The sequence below is a fragment of the Crotalus tigris genome, unplaced genomic scaffold (assembly GCF_016545835.1).
Source record: "Crotalus tigris isolate CLP2741 ecotype Arizona unplaced genomic scaffold, ASM1654583v1 scf7180000020992.475769, whole genome shotgun sequence".
NCBI lineage: Eukaryota > Metazoa > Chordata > Lepidosauria > Squamata > Viperidae > Crotalus > Crotalus tigris.
This window is the reverse complement of record NW_024098302.1, coordinates 221,878-241,369: the sequence shown is the minus strand read 5'-3', so window position 1 is coordinate 241,369 and position 19,492 is coordinate 221,878. Positions and strand designations below refer to the sequence as shown.

At 46.7% G+C, this 19,492-nt stretch overlaps 1 protein-coding gene and 1 long non-coding RNA gene across 3 annotated transcripts; one reads left to right on the top strand and one right to left on the bottom strand.

Annotated features, from left to right (window-relative positions):
• Nucleotides 1-516: 516 nt before the first annotated feature.
• LOC120319901 (zinc finger protein 525-like) lies at nucleotides 517-8,861 on the bottom strand. Of its 2 annotated transcripts, none has more exons than XM_039369251.1 (3): nucleotides 8,731-8,861; nucleotides 6,248-6,486; nucleotides 517-2,527 (listed from the first exon to the last, which is right to left on the bottom strand). In XM_039369251.1, exon 3 carries the CDS (start codon nucleotides 2,438-2,440, stop codon nucleotides 1,283-1,285), a length of 1,158 nt encoding a protein of 385 aa, XP_039225185.1. In that variant the 5' UTR covers nucleotides 2,441-2,527; nucleotides 6,248-6,486; nucleotides 8,731-8,861; the 3' UTR covers nucleotides 517-1,282. The 2 variants fall into 2 exon arrangements, with proteins under 2 accessions (XP_039225185.1, XP_039225184.1); XM_039369250.1 differs by lacking the exon at nucleotides 8,731-8,861 and adding an exon at nucleotides 7,753-8,038.
• Nucleotides 8,750-16,692, top strand: LOC120319902. The gene is made up of 2 exons (XR_005559858.1): nucleotides 8,750-8,885; nucleotides 16,083-16,692. It is a non-coding gene; the product is annotated as an uncharacterized LOC120319902 (long non-coding RNA).
• Nucleotides 16,693-19,492: the final 2,800 nt, after the last annotated feature.

Sequence of the window (19,492 nt, the reverse complement as noted above, 5' to 3'; positions counted from 1 at the left end):
AAATCTATAACCGGGAATCTGTTCCTAATTGCAGTCATAAACTGAGGACTAGCTGCGCTCTGCAAAACATAATCTACACTCTCCAACACTTGTAACTCTTTTCTCTCGTGTAATTATTCTGGCAAGTTATTAGTGCTGCTGCTTTGTGAGCCAAGCCTTCTTGCAATCCCAATACTTGATGCCCTGTTGCCTCATTGTGTACTCTGTGATGGGATTTGAGGTTACTTGACTAGGAAAAACATTTTCCCCACACCAAACAACTGTACGGTTTCCCCTCTGTGACTGTGTGAAGTTCCTGATGAATGCTAAGGTATGTTTTTGAACAAAATGTTTCCCACATTGTGCATGACTGAAGAGATTTATCTCTACTATGGAATTTCCTATGTATTTTGAGCTGTGATTTGCAATGAAAAGCTTTCTCACACTTTGAACACTTATATCGGTGAATATACTGTATGTGCATGCGTGCACATTTGAAAAAGACAATGTGAAAAAAAAATCCCTCCAAAAAAGATAGTAAGAAAATTTTCCCCTTTTCTTTCTCAGCCAGCATACATTCAACATCAACACTTTTATCACTAAATAAATAAAATAATCAGATGTACATTTGTTCCACCCCTCCCTCCTTTTCTCATCTCAGCAAAGTCCTAATAAGAATTAACAAAAACATCTGGATGCCTTGCCTTATGACTGTAGCAATTTATGACCGGAAATCCATTCCCAGTTGTGGTCTAAGTTGAGGACTACCTATACTCTGCAAAACATTACATATTCTCCCCACACACTTATAACTTCTTGTGTAATCACTCTGGTAATATACTAATGCCACTTTGTGAACCTCACACTCCCAACATTTACAGCCTTGTCCCTCACGGTGTACACTGATGGGATTTGAGGTTACTTGACTAGGAAAAACATTTTCCCCAAGGCCAAACAATTGTAGGTTTTCGTCTCTCTCACTGAGTAAAATTCCTGGTAAATTGTAAGATGTGACTTTTGAAAAAAAAAAAAAAAAGGTTTTCCCACATTGTTTACAACTGAAGAGGTTTATCTCTGCTATGGATTTTCTGATACATTTTTAGTTGTGATTTACAGTGAAAAGTTTTCTCTACACACTTGTAAGGCCATTCTCCTGTGTGACTTTTGATGTGCATGCGAAATGCTGAAGATTGGGCAAAACATTTCGCACACTTCAGACATTTATATGTTCTCTCCGGTGTGGATTTGCTGATGTAATACAAGAGTATCTTTCCATGAAAAACATTTATCACACTCTGAGCATTTATGGTTTCTCTCCTGTATGGATTCGGCTGTGACTTGTAAGGTGACATGACCGAGCAAATGCTCTCCCACAGTCTAAACATTTGTAGTTTTTTTCCCCCGTGTGAATTTTCACATGACTTCTAAGGGCTGATGTGGAAGAATAAAATCTTCCACATTCAATGCATTGATATGGCTTCTCCCCTGTGTGGGTTTTATGATGTCTCCAAAGGTATGCCTTTAGAGCAAAACATTTTCCACATTCCATGCACTTGTACGGCTTCTCTCCTGTGTGGAGTATCTCATGGATTCCAAGGTTTTCTTTTTTGGTAAAGCATTTCCCACACTCCCCACACTTGTACGGCTTCTCCCCTGTGTGAACTCTCTCGTGACTCTGACACTCACTTCGTGTAAGAAAATTTTTCCCACACTCCCCACATTGATAGGGTTTCTCTCCTTTGTGCCTCTTCTGGTGCGTCCGAAGTTCAGAAGAATACATAAATCGTTTCTCACATTCTGGGCATTTATGGGGTCTCTCTCCCGTGTGAAGTCTCTGATGTTCTACCAGATATGATTTTCTGGAAAAACATTTCCCGCATTCGAGGCACTTCTCATTTTTCTCCCCTCTGTGTGTTTTCGCATGAGTTCGAAGAGTTGAACCCTGGGTGAAACATTTCCCACACTCAAAGCATTTGTAAGGTTTTATTCCTGCATGAGCCTTCTCATGGATCCAAAGATATGAACGCCGAGAAAAGCTCCTCCCACATTCCCAACACTTGTAAGGTTTCTCCCCTGTGTGAATTCTCTCATGGTTCCCCAGATGGCCTTTTTGACGGAAACTTTTCCCACATTCCAGACATTGATAGGGTTTCTCTCCAGTGTGGATTTTCTGATGCGTAACAAGGTGTGACTTTTGACCAAAGCATAAGTCACATTCCTCACATTTATGAGGTTTTAGTCTGAGGGGGCTTCTGAGATCTTTCATGTGTTTTCCAGAGAAGGATTTCTCACCCTCCAAACTTTGACTGGATCCGCTTCCCACATGGATCTTCCTGTGGGTCAAAAGGAGGGACCGGCGAGCAAAGGATTTCCCACACTCTGCGCATTCATGGGTTCTTTCGTGGTTTTTCGGAGTGCTGCTTGTGTCTGACGGGGGATCCGAGAGTTTCCCAAGCTCCATCCTTTCTGGTGCTGGCTACCTTGCGCTGAATATCTACTGTCTGTAGATAGTTGGCTCGCAGGTAAATCTTTGGTCACAATCTTTTATCTGGTGTTAGAAAGAAAAAGAAATGGGGAATAATATTTCCGTTTGAGAAATCACGACATCTTAGCCTCGGAAGGGACCGTGAAGGTCTTCCAGTCCCATCCTCTGCCCAGGGTAGGGTCCTCAATTCCCTCCCCCCTGAGACAAAATTTTCAGTTATGGAGCCCCCGCATCTCTAGGAGGAATGTCCTCAACTTATGACTACAGTTGGGACTGGAATTTCAGTTGTTCAGTGAAACAGTCATTAGGTGAGGGGGTCACGTGACTACTTCCATTCACAACCGTAATCCCTCACTCTGGCTGCAATCATTAAGTAACCTTGAGTGTTCCTAAGTGGAGGGAGGCCTAGGCCAGTGATGGCGAACCTTTTAGAGACCGAGTGCCCAAAAGCCGCCTCGCCCCTGCCCCGCCCCCGCCTCTCCTGCCGGTAGGGCCACCTACCACCTCTACGGCCCAGCAGCGTCATGGCGGCCACGCCCTCTTTCCGCACCCCACAGCATCATCTGTATGCGATGGGGCGCGAGGGCGGAGTCTTTTTTTTATTGAAAAGTTTTATAAAAGTTACAGTATACACCCCAAAGCCCACCCACCCTAAACCCCCCCCCTCTCCCTCCCCCACTTCCCAGAGCTGAGTACAGGGTTACAAATATAATAATCATACTCTAACTAACATTAACCAACTATATAAATAACCAAGTCCATAATGCGCTTTAACTCCCCTTTAACGCAAGTATAAACAAATTAAAAATAAACATAATAATATAAACAAGTTAATATCCTAATTATTAAACAATACAATATCCAAAGTGTTGAACAATACTAATACTAAAGATAATAATAAAACATAAAAATTCTCCTATAATAAACTATTAATAATAATAATACTCTAAAATTTACTCATAAACTAGAGCAGTGGTTCTCAACCTGTGGGTCGGGACCCCATTTGGGGTCGAACGACCATTTCACGGGCGTCGCCAAACAACGCAGTCCGCCATTTTTCCCCCCCTTTTCCTTAGCTGTGCTGCTCCCTTGTATTCTATTGGCTTTTGAAAGCCAATAGAATAGACTCTCTTGAATAGAGTCTAATTCTATTGGCTTTCAAAAGCCAATAGGAATTGTCCAGGCTGTCTCTGCCCTGCTGAGCCTGCCAAAAGTCCCATTCTGCAAACGATGCTGCACCAGTTGAGTAGTCCTCGACTTACGACCGGTTGGGGGTCGCAGCATTAAAAAGGTTGAGAACCACTGAACTAGATGGAACTTTTTAGTCCCATATTTATTCTGAATATAATCTATCCATCTTCTCCAGAGCGAAATGTATCTTTCTTGTGAGTGATCCTTCAAATAAGCAGAAATCTTAGCCATTTCTGCTAAATTTGACACTTTAAGCCTCCATTCTTCTATAGTAGGCAAACAATCCTTCTTCCAATATTGCCCTACCAATAACCTTGCAGCTGGTGAGGGCGGAGTCTTGTCGCTGCTGCCCGACTGCCATGTCCTTGGCTGCGCTGCTCTGTGCAGGCTGCACCCGGGGTAATTCTCCTCCGGGGGGCTGTTGGTGAGGGGGCCATGGGGAGTGGCGGGGCTGGGATGATGATGTGTGTGCCCACAGAGAGGGCTCTGAGTGCCGCCTCTGGCACCTGTGCCACAGGTTCGCCACCACTAGCCAAGGCAATGGTTGTGGAGATGCCCCGGGGGTGGGGGTGGTCCTGGGATCAAGCACAGGCCACCCATGAGTTGGGGGTTGCTGAAGTGGGATGCAAAGCTGCTGCCGATTCCCTTTTTTTTCATTCTTCTGATTTTGCATTTACGAGCTCCCTCCCATTATGACTACTTGATCCCGAGCTCCTCGTGAAATATTTTGTATATTTTGTAAATTCCTACAAAAAAAGGAAAACTATGGAACCAGGAAACTACAAGCCAATCACCCTGACATCAGTACTTAGGAAGATCCTGGGCAAGATAATAAAACCATCGATCTGCAGAAGCCTAGAAACAAACAAAGGTATTACTGGAAGCCAAACATGGGTTTGTCAAAAACAGATCAAAACTTACTATACCAAGTGACAGAATCAGTGGAACAGCAAAACTATCTGTTTTTCCCAGTTTTATATATTTTTTGCCTCCAAAACACGTATTAGGTTTTATTCTCGGATGTCTTTTACAGTCTCGCCTTGCAGCTGCGGCACCAACAACCACACCCAACAGGAGCCTGTGTGGCCGCCAGCCCGCTTCTTCTGCAGCTGCCCACACACATCACCCCCAGCCTCCTTTTCACTGTCAGAGGCCTTCAGGAAAGGTCTCTGCACCCGAGAACGGAGCTCTAGGTCAGTGGTTCTCAACGTTTGTGTGACGGCGACCCCCGTCATACAAACGTGCTGCACATGTACGGCGCGATGCGCATGCGCGGCGCGGCCCCATGCGCGGCCCCCATGCGCGGCGGCGCCCCCTGAGGGGGGAAAATGGCGGATCGCCTTCTTTGGCGACCCCCGAAAAATGATCGATCGACCCCAAATGGGGTCGCGACCCATAGGTTGAGAACCGCTGCTCTAGGTGGACGTGCATGTTGCCCCCAGCCTCCGTTTCACCGGCAGAGGCCTTCAGGAAACCTTCGCGTCAAGCCGGAGCTCCATTCTCGGTTGTAGAGGCCTTTCCTGAGGCTTCTACTGGTGAAACAGAGGCCAGGGACGACACGCACGAGCGGCCGCAGAAGTGGGCCAGTGAGGCAGGTGTTGGGGCATGGAAGGAGCCTGAATCTGTGGAGAAAAATGAACTGGAACGGGACCCTATGGAGGTGAGGGAGAGGTGTCTGTGGTTTCAGAGGAATGTGGGGAAGAGCAGGCCGAGGCAGGCCAGGGCCCTTCAGGAGTGGGACAGGAGGAACAGGAGAGGCAGAGTTCAGGCGATGAGCAAGGGCCACCCCCACCTGATCCTAGAGCACAGAGTGGAGAGAAGGAGGGAACAACACAGGCAGGCTCAACTACTCGGGAGGAGAGCGTCCCGCCCCTCTCCACAAGGCACACCTGGGGATTGAGATTTAAGGAGATGGATGCTGTGGGGAGGGGCATTTGTCAGGAACAAATGCTGATTCCTTGGAATGTTGTGTGGTGTTGTTGCTGATCTCTTGTTCTGTGACTTCTGCTTGGAAACCCGGAAACTCTGACCATTGGACTGGCTGACAACGTTGCTTGAATGTTCAAAGATCTCGGACTGTATTTTGGCTTCCCTTTTGAAACTGCTCAAGCAAGCATGTATTCACACTGACTCGTTAGGTTTATGATGTATGTGTCATTCCTTGGTATCTCCGTGGCCTTGAGTAAATTCCTCTCCTAATCAGACTGTATGTGAAACTACTTGCAGCCAGAGGTGGCTGAAGGTGTGTGTGTGTTCCTTTGTTTGGAGGCTTGCCAGAAATGTGGGAGCATTTGGGGAAAATTTGGAGCAATTAAAGGGCGGTTTGTATTGCCGGCTGACTGATAAAGTAGACCATAGCCTATTCCTTGGCAAGATAAAAAATATGGGATAAACAGCATCATTACGAGATGGATTCATAACTGGCTGACAAAATGCACTCAATGTATACTCCTCAAAGGAAGTAAGTTATGCCTTCATCCAGCACCTTGGGAGCAAAACCCAATTTTACTGCATTACTGTTTTATCAAATAAACATTAAAAAATATATGCTTATTCTCCAAACCAAGATTTAACCAAGATTTGTTTACTCACCTTTAAAGTTGTAACCAAGAGGTCTCTGGGTCACTTGTTTCCCCACTGAGTCAAGGCCAAGGATAACCGTCACTGCTGATTTCTCCTTAATCGATTGATCCTTTGTGCAGGAAGCTGCTTCTCCAACTCGGCCACAATTTCCAAATTCTCTGGAACGGAATCCTGGCCAAAGGTTGGTAGGTCCCGATCCAAGAACACCCCTTCTCTACGGACCTCATGGCCCCATCCTCACTGGTCTCCTGCAAAGAGAAATGAGAAAGGTTCAGATGCTGACAGTAATGCTGAGCATAATCTATAAATGACCTGGAAGAGGGAGGAGAATATGGAATTATTTGCTGAGGATCCACAATAATGGAGATAGAATTGTGATTCAAGACAATCTTGATGAGCCAAAATGGAAGAAACCAGCAAGATGAAGTCCAACAGAGACCAATACATAGTTGTGAGTAGGAAAATTCAGCGGAAGACAGGAGAGATCAGATGGGGCAGAGCATGTGTGAGAAGGGGCTGCTCTTTCTTATGCTTTTTGGAGGATGCAAGGCCACAAAGAGTCCAGGTCTCTGCAGCTGCCTCCAATAGGCATTTTGAAAAATATTTAAAATTATGTAAGGCCTGGAGGAACGTTGTCCATGGGGTCGCGATGGATCGGACACAACTTCGCAACTAACAACCGCAAGGCAGCCTTCTAGCCATTAGCATGTTCTATTACCTGCTTTACAAGACCAGCCTCAAAACTTCCTTAGAACTTTGTACGCTTTGTAAAACATCCACCAAGAAAGGGCTGCCTCATCCCAGACTCCTCGGGGCCAAAAAAGGAAAATATTGCTTTTTAGAGATTCCACGCAGCTTTTTAAAGCAGAAGCAAGGTAAACATTCGCATAAAAACAAAACATTTCCTTGCTCACCTTTTAAACTGAGCACAAAAAAAAAGAGGATCTCACGTGGGGCTAAGATACCATGAGCTCAATGCAGTTAATTTAAACTTGTTTTCTTTCCCCCAAACCAGGGGTAGGCAACCTTGGCTCTTTTATGACTCATGGACTTCAACTCCCAGAATTCCTGAGCCGGCATAGCCCCAAACCCTCCCCTCCCCATTGCAATGAGGTCAGTTGTGTTAATACCACATTGCAAATCTCAACAAACGTTTTAAATCTCGGTTTATTCCAGGGGTTCTCAATCTTGGCAACTTTGAAGACTTGTGGACTTCAACTCCCAGAATTCCTCAGCCAGCAAAGTCCACAAGTCTTCAAAGTTGCCAAGGTTGAAAACCCCTGGTTTATTCCATTTTTTTCCATTGCATGGGCGAGGATATGCACGATCAGAGATCTTGTGTTCAGATGGACCACAGAGAGACCGTCTGAAAGCAAATTCCCCAAAAGCCCATCAATAAACAGCCCAGCCAAAAAATCCCTAAGACTGCCCCACCCACCCACCCACTCCCTCAGACAGGCAAAACCCCAGAACAGACAGCAAACAGCACTCCTTACTAGCACTGATGATGTTACCTAGTTAGGGTAATGAAACGTCTGCAAGAAAACAAGCAAGCTCAAGAGAGTGGTTCCTGGTCAAACGATCGTCCACCAAGACTCCAAGGTCCTTCTCGCAGGTACTGTTTTTGAGCCCAGGTCTCGCCTCCTCTGCACACACACCCTGGATTTTTGCTGCCTAAATGTAAAACTTTGCTTTCCTCCGCATTAAAATTCATTTCATCCAAAGTGAAGATCGCTTGGAGTTCCTGGTTTCCGTCTGCGAGAGGCTTTGCGAGGGGGGGGGAGGGCGCAGAGTCCCCACCCACTGGCCTACGCCCCTCCCCTGCCTACGCCCCTCCCCACTTTTCTGAGCCCCGCAGTTCTGCCCCCTCCCCCTCTCGTGGGTTGAGCCTGGACGTCTGCCTAGCAAACGGGATTAGGCCACCTTGACTCTTTTGTGACTCGTGGACTTCAACTCCCAGAATTCCTCAGCCAGCCACGCTGAGGGGAAAGGGAGAGGTTTCCAAGCTGAGCCAGGGCTGGCTCAGGAATTCTGGGAGTTGAAGTCCACGAGTCATAAAACAGCCAAGGCTGCCTCCCCCTGGCATTGAGCATAATACAGGTGGTCCTCAAATGACAGCCATTTGCTTAGTCTCCATTTGAAATTACAACGGCGCTGAAAAAAGTCATTTACAACTGGTCCTCTCCCTTCCCTCACATTTTATGACTCGTGGACTTCAACTCCCAGAATTCCCGAGCCAGCATGGCTGCCTAGGGCAGGGGTAGGCAACCTTGGCTGTTTTATGACTCGTGGACTTCAACTCCCAGAATTCCTGAGCCAGCCTGGCTCAGCTTGGAAACCTCTCCCTCAGCATGGCTGGCTCAGGAATTCTGGGAGTTGAAGTCCACGAGTCATAAAAGGGCCCAGGTTGCCTAGCCCTGGCCTAGCAGCGATGACAAATTGGAAGGCTTTTGGGAGGGGGAGGGGATAAGCTCGGCCAATCACCGTCTCACTTTGGGTTGCTGGTCACCCGCAGCTCCTCCTTCTTTTCCCGGGATTTCAAGGAATGGGGGGCGCAGGTTGAGTTTTGCGGCCAGGATGGCTCTGCGCCCTGCGCCCCTCTTGCTTCTGGTGTTGGTGGTGATCGCCCTGCGGGAGAGCTGCTGCAGTGAGTCCCTTTCGGGATCTTTTTTCCGTTTATGGGATCTGCCTCCCCAAGAGGCTCCTTCTTCGGTTTCAGACCCTCCCACCAACCCCGCCCCGCCTCCCAAAACGTGGCGTTGTTTTTGCAGAATTAAACACGTTTGTAAACAAGTATTACCATCCCACAACAGTCAGGAAGGGATCTTGGGATTTTGCAAGTTGCATCGCAGTCACCGGATTCTCCTGTTCAGGCAGATTCCCAGATGTTATGTGCTCCTGGCCACTTTCCTTGGTGACCAGAGGCCAGCTCGCCTGACCAATAACCAGCCAAGACACAGTGAAGGCCTTTTGTTTCGTTTATTGCAGTGTTTCTCAATCTTGACAATTTTAAGGCATGTGGACTTCAACTCCCAGAATTCCACAGCCAGCAATGTTGGCTGTGGAATTCTGGGAGTTGAAGTCCACATGCCTTAAAATTGTCAAGGTTGAGAAACACTGGTTTGTTGCAATAAGCGGGGAGAGAAGCTATCAAAGCTTGGTTCTCTCCCAAGTTTTAACCCAAAATATCTCCTTCTTTTATTCATTCCCTATCACCGGCCGCTACATCCCTCCTCTTTCCCCATTGGCTGAGGTACTATGAGGTTACACTCACGTGCCTATACGCATTTCCTGATAACATATTAATCATATTCACATATACAATAAGAATAAGAAAAATTAGACATGTAAATTATTTTAAACTCAGTAGATATTTATGTCCCCATTTTAAACACTAAGGTCTTTTCCTGCTTTTCAATTCAGTGTGCCTTTCCTCTTACCTTATTCAGCTTATTTTCCTATTCTCCAACCTGTCTTTTCCTGGCTAGCTATTTCCTATATATTTTTGTGGCTTCTCTTCTTCCTTTCTCAGACCCAGCTATTTTTGCCTATATGGTTTATCTTACTTCCTTTATGTCAGTGTTTCTCAACCTTGACCATTTTAAGGCATGTGGACTTCAACTCCCAGAATTCCACAGCCAGCATTGCACCACTGCAAGTTTATGTTAACCTTTCCTCTTTCCCACCATAGCTTCTGTACTCAGAAAATTTCCACTGCAGCAAATTCAATTTTAAATTTCTCTGTCAATATTAAATGTTCTCATTGCTGAACCCACGAGGGAAAGAAGCAGGTTCTGAATCATGCACAGAGTCAGATTTCACACACACACACACACACACAACCCAACCCCTTCCCCTTCTCTCCTTCAGATAGAGAAAAACTCTGATCCTTTTGTATTCTGGAATCTGCTACAGAGCTAGAGATGAGAAGGCCTGTTTCCTTCCCCAATTTTTCCAGCTTTTTTTTTCCCCATCAGGCTTTCCCACCTCCTGCACAGAGCTGGAAGTGGATCTGGGGCTCTCCCCAACAGTTCTGAGAGGCTGCTGAAATTGTGGGGAGGAGCAGGAAGAAGGAGGCCTTTGCCTTGTTGCTGGGAAGGACAATCCTGGAGGCAATGGGCGTTTGGACTTCGGCCTTCATTTCTCTGGGCTGCGCAGGTCCTTTCAAATAGCCCTCGATCAGTTTCTGAAACTGGGCCTGCCCGGAACAAGGCAGGACCTAGTGATTGCCAGGTGCTTGCAATGCAAAAGATTAACTCTGGATCTCAGATCCTTCCTTCCCTTTCCACAGGAAATGCTCAGCAAGTTGCCCTCTTTCGGTGCTGATCCTGCATTTTGTCAGCACAAGGAAACGTGGAAACTCTTCTTTATAGGATGGCGTTTGGGTTTCTACGTTTCCTTGTGCTGACAAAAGGCAGGATTAGCGCTGAAAGAGGGCAACTTCCTGAGCATTTGCTGTGGAAAGGGAAGGAAGTATTATAATAATAAAGTTGGAAGGGACCTTGGAGGTCATCTAGTCCAACCCCCTGCTTAGTCAGGAAACCCTATACCATTTCTGACAAATGGCTGTCCAGTCTCTTCTTAAAAACTTCCAGTGTTGGAGCGTTCACCGCTTCTGGAGGCAGGTTGTTCTACTGGTTAATTGTTCTAACTGTCAGGAAGTTTCTCCTTAGTTCTAGGTTGCTTCTCTCCTGGATTAGTTTCCACCTGTTACTTCTTGTCCTGCCTTCAGGCGCTTTGGAGAATAGCTTGACTCCCTCTTCTTTGGGGCAGCCCCTGAGATATTGGAACACTGCTATCATGTCCCCCCTCGTCCTTCTCTTCATTAAACTAGACATACCCAATTTCAGCAACCGTTCCTTATATGTTTTAGCCTCCAGTCCCCTAGTCATCTTTGTTGCTATTCTCTGTACTTTTTCTAGAGTCTTAACATCTTTTTTACATCGTGGTGACCAAAACTGGATGCAGTATTCCAAGTGCGGCCTTACCAAGGCATTGTAAAGTGGTATTAACTCTTCACCTGATCTTGATTCTATCCCTCTGTTAATGCAGCCTAGCACTGTGTGTTGGCTTTTTTGGCAGCTGCAGCGCATGGCTGGCTCCTATTTAAGTGATTGTCCACTAGGACTCCGAGATCCCTCTCACAGTTACTACTGTTAAGCAAGGTACCCCCTATACTATACCTGTACATTTGTTTTTTCTTGCCTAAATGTAGAACCTTACTTTTTTCACCATTGAATTTCATTTTGTTAGATAGCGCCCAGTTTTCAAGTCTGTCCAGATTCTTCTGTATCCTAAGCCTGTCTTCTGGAGTGTTGGCTATTCCTGCCAGCTTGGTGTCATCTGCAAATTTGATGAGTTCCCCATCTATCCCTTCTTCCAAATCGTTGAGGAAGCTGTTAAAGAGCACTGTGCCCAGAACAGAGCCCTGTGGCACCCCACTACACACTTCTATCTGAGATCCAGAGTTAATTGGGTACATTGCAAGTGCTTAGGAACGATGGTTTCAGCGCCCTGCTTGGGTGGCTGCCATGAAAAAAAAAATCGGATAATCAGCAGTGAGATGGTCTGTGTAACCAGCCCCAATGAGCCCTGAGTTCAAAGTCAACTCCTGCTCAGATGCCTGAACTGGAGGAGGAATTTCCCATCCGAAGGCAGAGCAGGAAGATCCAGGAAGGCTGTGTGGCTTCATTGCTGCTCCCTTCCCTCCCCGCTTTGTCTTCTGAGATACAAGCGGTTTGGGTTTTCCCCAAGGATCCCACAACCTCTGATTTCACTTGGATCCCTCCTTCCCCCTTTCCCTCCCCCTCTTTTATAACATGTGGTCTGTGTAACCAGCCCCAATTTCACCCATTGAGTTCAACCAACTCCTGCTCAGATGCCTGAACTGGAGGAGGAATTTCCCATCCGAAGGCAGAGCAGGAAGATCCAGGAAGGCTGTGTGGCTTCATTGCTGCTCCCTTCCCTCCCCGCTTTGTCTTCTGAGATACAAGCGGTTTGGGTTTTCCCCAAGGATCCCACAACCTCTGATTTCACTTGGATCCCTCCTTCCCCCTTTCCCTCCCCCTCTTTTATAACATGTCCTCTAAACCAGAGCTTTTCAACCTTTTCACCCATTGTACCATTTTTAGGATATGGCAACATCCGAGTACCACCAGCAAGGTGTCAAAAACGTGACGACCCAAAAAAAAAAAAAGGAAAAAAGTGTTAAAGTTACAGGTAGTCCTCGACTTACAACAGTTCGCTTAGTGACTGTTAGAAGTTACAATGGCATTGAAAAAAGTGCCCCCCAAGCCACACCCGGCGGCGCTCTTCCTCCTGTCCGAGGTTTTCATTGTTGTGAGCATTTCTGTTGAGGATTGGCAGCTGGGGTGGGGTGGGGGGTGTTTGGTTTTTATTCCCCCCGTCTGCTGGGTGGTTGCAGCACGTTTTGGTGACTTCACATGACCCTGGGACACTGTGACTGTCATAAATATGAATCAGTTGCCAAGCATCTGAATGTAAATCACAAGACCCTGGAGAGGCTGCAATATTCCAGCTGATCGGCGCTTCTTCTGGGCTCAGCAGATGTGCCAGGATCAGTGCCGAGTTCCAGCTGGAGCCTGGCGCTGATCCTGACACTTCCACCGAGCCCTGACAACCCCGAAGAAGTGCCGATCAGCTGGAAAGCGGCACTGATCCTGGCGCTTCCGCTGAGCCCTGACAGCCCTGCAGCTCCAGCTGTCTCTCGCTTAGGCTTGTGCGGTGCTGCCACCGGTTCAGCTCATTCCCCTCCCTCGCTACCACTTTTCTAGGATGGTCGTGTACCACCTGCCAGGTGCCAATGTACCACAGGTGGTACCCGTACCACTGGTTGAAAAGCCCTGCCCTAAACACTGCACTTAGCAGCAGTCCATGCTCGCCAGCAGTGAGGTGAGAATGGATGTTTTTCCCCCCTATGAATGGAGTGGCCAGGTGTGATTTCCTGATGCTTTTGAGGCTCCAGGGTTGGGCACCCTCCCCACTTTTCCCTGTGGGGTACCTTCAGCTTTTTCGGGGTACACTCTGAGCCATTCAGAAGAGGGTATGATGGAGGCTTTGCTGGAGGGGGGGATGTCAGAATTTAGGGCAGTGGTTCTCAACCTGTGGGTCGGGACCCCATTTGGGGTCAAACAACCATTTCACGGGGGTCGCCAAACAACACAGTCCGCCATTTTTTCCCCCTTTTCCTTAGCTGTGCTACTCCCTTTTATTCTATTGGCTTTTGAAAGCCAATAGAATAGACTCTCTTGAATAGAGTCTAATTCTATTGGCTTTCAAAAGCCCATAGGAATTGTCCAGGCTGTCTCTGCCCTGCTGAGCCCGCCAAAAGTCCCATTCTGCAAACGGTGCTGTACCAGTTGAGTAGTCCTCAACTTATGACCAGTTGAGTATAGTCCTCGACTTCCGATCGGTTGGGGGGGTCGCGGCATTAAAAAGGTTGAGAACCACTGCTGTAGAGAGAGAAATAGAAAAAGAGACACACAGCTAGAGCTAGAGAGAAAAATAGAGATGATAGATTAGAATAGATAGATTGGGATAGATAGATAGATAGATAGATAGATAGATAGATAGATAGATAGATAGATAGATAGATAGATAGATAGATGATATAGATAGATGATTAGATGATGCATAGATAGATGATAGATAGATGATAGATAGATAGATAGATAGATAGATAGATAGATAGATAGATAGATAGACAGACAGAGACACTGCTTTAGAGTTAGAGACCAATAGAGAAATAGAGATAGAGACAGACAGAGAGCGCATGCTAGAGATAAATATTGTAGAGAAATAGAAAAAGAGACACACTAGAGAGAGCGCTAGAGCTAGAGAGAGAAATAGAGATGATAGATTAGACAGATTAGATTGATTAGGATAGACAGATTAAGATAGATAGATAGATAGATAGATAGATAGATAGATAGATGATAGATAGATAGATAGAATGATGATAGATAGATGATATAGATAGATGATTAGATAGATAGATAGATAGATAGATAGATAGATAGATAGATAGATAGATAGATAGATAGATAGATAGATAGATAGACTTACGACTGGTTGAGTAGTCTTTGACTTACGTCCGGTTGGGGGTCGCAGCATTAAAAAGGTTGAGAACCACTGGTTTAGCACATTTTCAAAAGTGCACTAAACCCATTCAGAAATAGCCTCAAGGAATAGTTCCCCGGTTTGCAATCCCATGCCAGAGACTTGTCACCTGAGCAACTTCAGACTGACCAAACCTTTCAACCAAGATACCTGAGATTCTTACCCAATCTTGCCCTACACATTAAGAACAGTGTTTGGTGGCTGTTTTTCATTCTAAGAGATTACACTTAGTGGAAGAAGCAGGGAAATGTGCCAATAATTTTCCTTTATACAGTACTGTATGTCCTGCTTTAAAATCATATGGAAAGCACCATTCCCAGTTTAAAAAAAAAAAAAGAGAGAGAGAGGTTTTGGCCAAAGAGCAGCGGAGAAGGATTTGAGTGCAAATCTTCCTCCTCTCCCAGCTGCTGTTTATTTATTTATTTACTTATTTTATGAGACTTATATACCGCTTTAAGTGCAAGCACTCTCTAAGCGGTGTACACCAGTAAGCAATGTCTATATATATATATTTACATTGCCCCCCAACAATCTGGGTCCTCATTTTACCTACCTCGGAAGGATGGAAGGCTGAGTCAACCTTGAGCCGGTGAGATTTGAACCGCTGACCTGCTGAACACAGTCAGCTAAAGTGGCCTGCAGTACTGCACTCTAACTGCTGCGCCACCTCCCTTTCCCCTCCATCCATCTCAAGAGGAAGCAGCCGTCAACACTGCAAACGGATTTAGCTGAAGCCATGTTCTCTTCGTTTTCAGATGCCACATAATTGGGAGGAGGGAGGAGTGGGTTTTTGACTTAGCCCAGTGATGGCAAACCTTTTAGACACTGAGTGCCCCAAAACTGCCCTGCTTTGCCCCCTGGTCGGTCCACTCTGCCCCTGCCCACCCCCGCCCCTGCCCCTCCTGCAGGGCCACCCATTGCCTCCACGGCCCACCGCAGCAGATCGCCCAGGCGGCCCTGTAGCGCCATGGCCACGCCCTCCATCCACGCCCCGCAGCATCATCTGCACATGACGGGGCACGAGGGTGGAGTCTTGTCCTGCTGCTCGGCTGTGTTTGACTGCGCTGCTCCGTGCGGGCTGCACCCGGAGGTGACTCTCTTCCAGGGGGGTTGCTGGTGAGGAGGCTGTGGGGGGAGGCGGGGCTGGGGCGGGGCTGGAGCGACGCACGCATGCCCATCGAGAGGGCTGTGAGTGCCGCCTCTGGCACACGTGCCACAGGTTCGCCACCACTGACTTAGCCATAACAATACATTGTTCTGTGGGAACCAAGGTCATTGCTGATTGCATTTTGGCGAGCAGCCCGAGCAACATAGTAATGCGATATATAACATCTTGCTGAGGTGGAAAATTTCAACTTTGCAACAATGTAATCTGGGGGAGGGGATTTCAGTCTTGGGTTCCCCTTTGTTAGTGCCGATACTATGTAGCCAAATACATACGTTATTTAAGGAAATTCATTTCGCCTTGAAGTTCTTTTTGCTGGTCTCATCTGTCAGAACCACGACAGCAGCTCTCTCTCTCGGGCTAGATCAGGGCGGTGAAGTCTGAAGAGCCTCCCGTGACTGTTCATAGGAGTAGCCAGGAGACATTGTAGCTAAACAAGCGTGAAAACCTCTCCTTGGGGCTCTCCTGCATAAAGGGGGAGAGACTGGATGATCTCTGGTGTGGCTTCTTTTGAGCTTTCACTGGTTTTTGTCCTTGCAGAGCGACGTCAAGAAGACTACAGAGCAACATCGAGTGAGTGATTTGTCCTCTTCACACGTGAGCTCCAGTTCATAGCGGGCACCGGACCTCCGGTGAACATGGCCAATGGATGACAAGCCCAGGAAGGCTCGTCTCTCTCTGGATTGTCGGGGTTTTTTTTCCCCAGCTTACTAATGGAAGGAACTTGGATTCCTTTACTTTATATGACTCTCCTGGGATAGGGAGAGTCCTAGAATCCTCCCCACACGATTCTCCATACAGCAAGGGTTTGCAAGAAGTTTCAGGAGCTGTGCTTTGGAGGTGTGGGTGAGCCATCCAGCTGGAGGGATGGGGCTGCAATCCCTTTGTTTTGGAATTTATTTATTAATTTATAAATTAATTTATTAATTTATGCGCTTTGGAATTTATTTTTCAGACAAATGATAAAGTTGTGCCATTTATTTTTTAATTTATGAGATTATTATCTGTATTAGCTAAAAGAGGCTCTTTCTAGTCACAGCCTGTTACTACATTTTGAAGCTCTGCACCATTTTTGAGACTTTTTATTGTTAAACAAGGAAGAGGATAATAATAATAATAATAATAATAAAAATAATTGGCATTGACAAATTCGCTATTAGTCAATTGCAAAAGGCGGCCTTACTAGGAACTGCTTCCATCCTGCGACGATATCTGTAATACCATCAAACATCCACATCTGCCTATCCCAGGTCCTGGGTAAGGACTCGATAGGTAGACAAAATGCCAAATCCAGTCTGAACATCTGGCTGACTGTGCGATGATCCAAAATAATAATAATAATAATAATAAAGTTGGAAGGGACCTTGGAGGTCATCTAGTCCAACCCCTGCTCAGGCAGGAAACCCTATACCATTTCAGACAAATGGCTGTCCAGTCTCTTCTTAAAAACTTCCAGTGTTGGAGCATTCATGGCTTCTGGAGGTAGGTTGTTCCACTGGTTAATTGTTCTCACTGTCAGGAAGTTTCTCCTTAGTTCTAGGTTGCTTCTCTCCTTGATTAGTTTCCATCCGTTGCTTCTTGTCCTGCCTTCAGGCGCCTTGGAAAATAGCTTGACTCCCTCTTCTTTGTGGCAGCCCCAAAGTTGCTGGAGGCAAGCTAAAATATAAGGAAGCATGGAGTATCTTTATTTTATTTTATTTTTTTGATGAAAAAACAAAGATAGAAAGCTGTGCTTTTATTTTGCTATCTTTAAGTAATCTGTAACTTTGGATTGCTTTGTTGTGGGTGGCTGAAACTTTCCGATCTCTATTCTTTGACCACAAATGGCAAAATATGAGCATATTTTTAGAGAGGTTGAAATGTGTTTGAATATTAGTACTGTGTTTCCCCAAAATTAAGACCTGGTATTATATATATTTTTGCCTCCAAAAGAGGCACGAGGTCTTAATTTCGGAGGATGTCATACCTTAGGACAGTGATGGCGAACCTTTTAGAGACTGAGTGCCCAAATGGCAACCCAAAACCCACTGATGCATCGTTGGGTGCCGGGTGGCTGTGGCCCATTGGCTGGGCATGGCTGCGGTGGTAACGGCAGACTGGGTGGGACTAAAAAGTTCAATCAATCAATTCCAACTTTCCAAGATTTTTTTTTCCCGTGAGAAGTTGAAATTGACTGATTTAACCTTTTTTTTAATTATTTTTGCACATGGCGGCGAAGGCCTCAAGCGAAAAGGTTTTATAAAACCCAGCTGAAGGCCTAGGACTGGGGCAACTGCACGCGTGCCCACAGAGAGGGCTCTGAGTGCCACCTCTGGCACCTGTGCCATAGATTCGCCACCACTGCCTTAGGACCCCCACAGCCAGGCCTCCCACATCCCGATACCTGTCGTGCTGCTGCTTGACTTCTGCGGCCGCTGGCTGCCACTTGCAGCCGGGCGCCATGTGGCCCATTGCGCCGTTGCCACTACTCATGGCAGGAGGCCGCCTTGTGCTTTGTGCCATTTCCACTCCTCCCGGCAGGACGCCGCATGGTGCTTTGCGCCGTTTTTGCTGCTCGTGGCAGGACGCAGCGTGGCTCTTTCAAGTGTTTCTGCAGCGGAAATAGCCCATGAATGCAAGGTCATGAAAGGACAGCAAAGGAAACACCCAATATTCTAACCCACCCGGGAACATATGGTTCTTCTTCTGCTTTCTTCCTTCTTATCTACAGTGTGCCAGCCTTAATGGGTGAAGTCTTTATCTTATGTGTGTCAGCTTTGCTGGGTGAATTGCTTATGTAATCAAAGTAGGTATAAAAATAAAGGCTTTTCTGATATTTGGGCCTTTTTCTCTTTTTAGAGAAGCCCGACTTTGTTCAGCTGAATAAATACGTAACTCTTGAAGGCAACTTCTGGTTTTCTGTATTTTTTTTTATCAAGCAAAACCTCAGAACCTGCATATCATTTTTGGTGAGCCGGAGTTAATGAAAAGAAGGACTAGGGTTGACGTGATAGCAGTGTTCCAATATCTGAGGGGCTGCCACAAAGAAGAGGGGGATGAAGCTATTCTCCAAAGCACCCAAAGACAGGACAAGAAGCAATGGATGGAAAATAAGGGGAGAACCGAAATAGAATTAAGGAGAAAATTCCTGACAGAAAAAATCAGTGCCTCCAGAAGTTGTGGGTGCTCCAACTCTGGAGGTTTTTAAGAAGAGACTGGACAACCATTTTCCAGAATGGTACAGGGCAGGGGTAGGCAACCTCGGCTCTTTTATGACCCATGGACTTCAACTCCCAGAATTCCAGGATTCTGGGAGTTGAAGTCTATGAGTCATAAAAGAGCCGAGGTTGCCTACCCCTGGTATAGGGTTTCCTGTTTGAGCAGGAGGGGGTGGGACTAGAACAAGGCTTTTCAACCAGTGGTACGGGTACCACCTGTGGTACATTGGCACCTGGCAGGTGGTATGCGACCATCCTAGAAAAGTGGTAGCAGGGGAGGGGAATGAGCTGAACCGGTGGCAGCACCGCACAAGCCTGAGCGAGAGACAGCTGGAGCTGCAGGGCTGTCAGGGCTCAGCGGAAGCGCCAGGATCAGCACCAGGATCCAGCTGGAGCTCGGCGCTGGTCCTGGCGCTTCTGCTGAGCCCAGAAAAAGCACCAATCAGCTGGAATGTAGCAGCATCTCCAGGGTCTTGTGATTTACATTCAGATGCTTGGCAACCGATTCACATTTATGACGGTCACAGTGTCCCAGGGTCATGTGAAGTGACCAAAACCTGCTGCAACCGCCCAGCAGACGGGGGGGATAAAAACCAAACACCCCCCCACCCCCGCTGCCAATCCTCAACAGAAAGGCTCACAACAATGAAAACCTCGGACAGGAGGAAGAGCGTGGCCGGGCGGGCAGGCAGGTGTCTTGCTCGGCACTTTTTTCAGTGCTATCATAACTTCGAATAGCCATCAAACAAACTG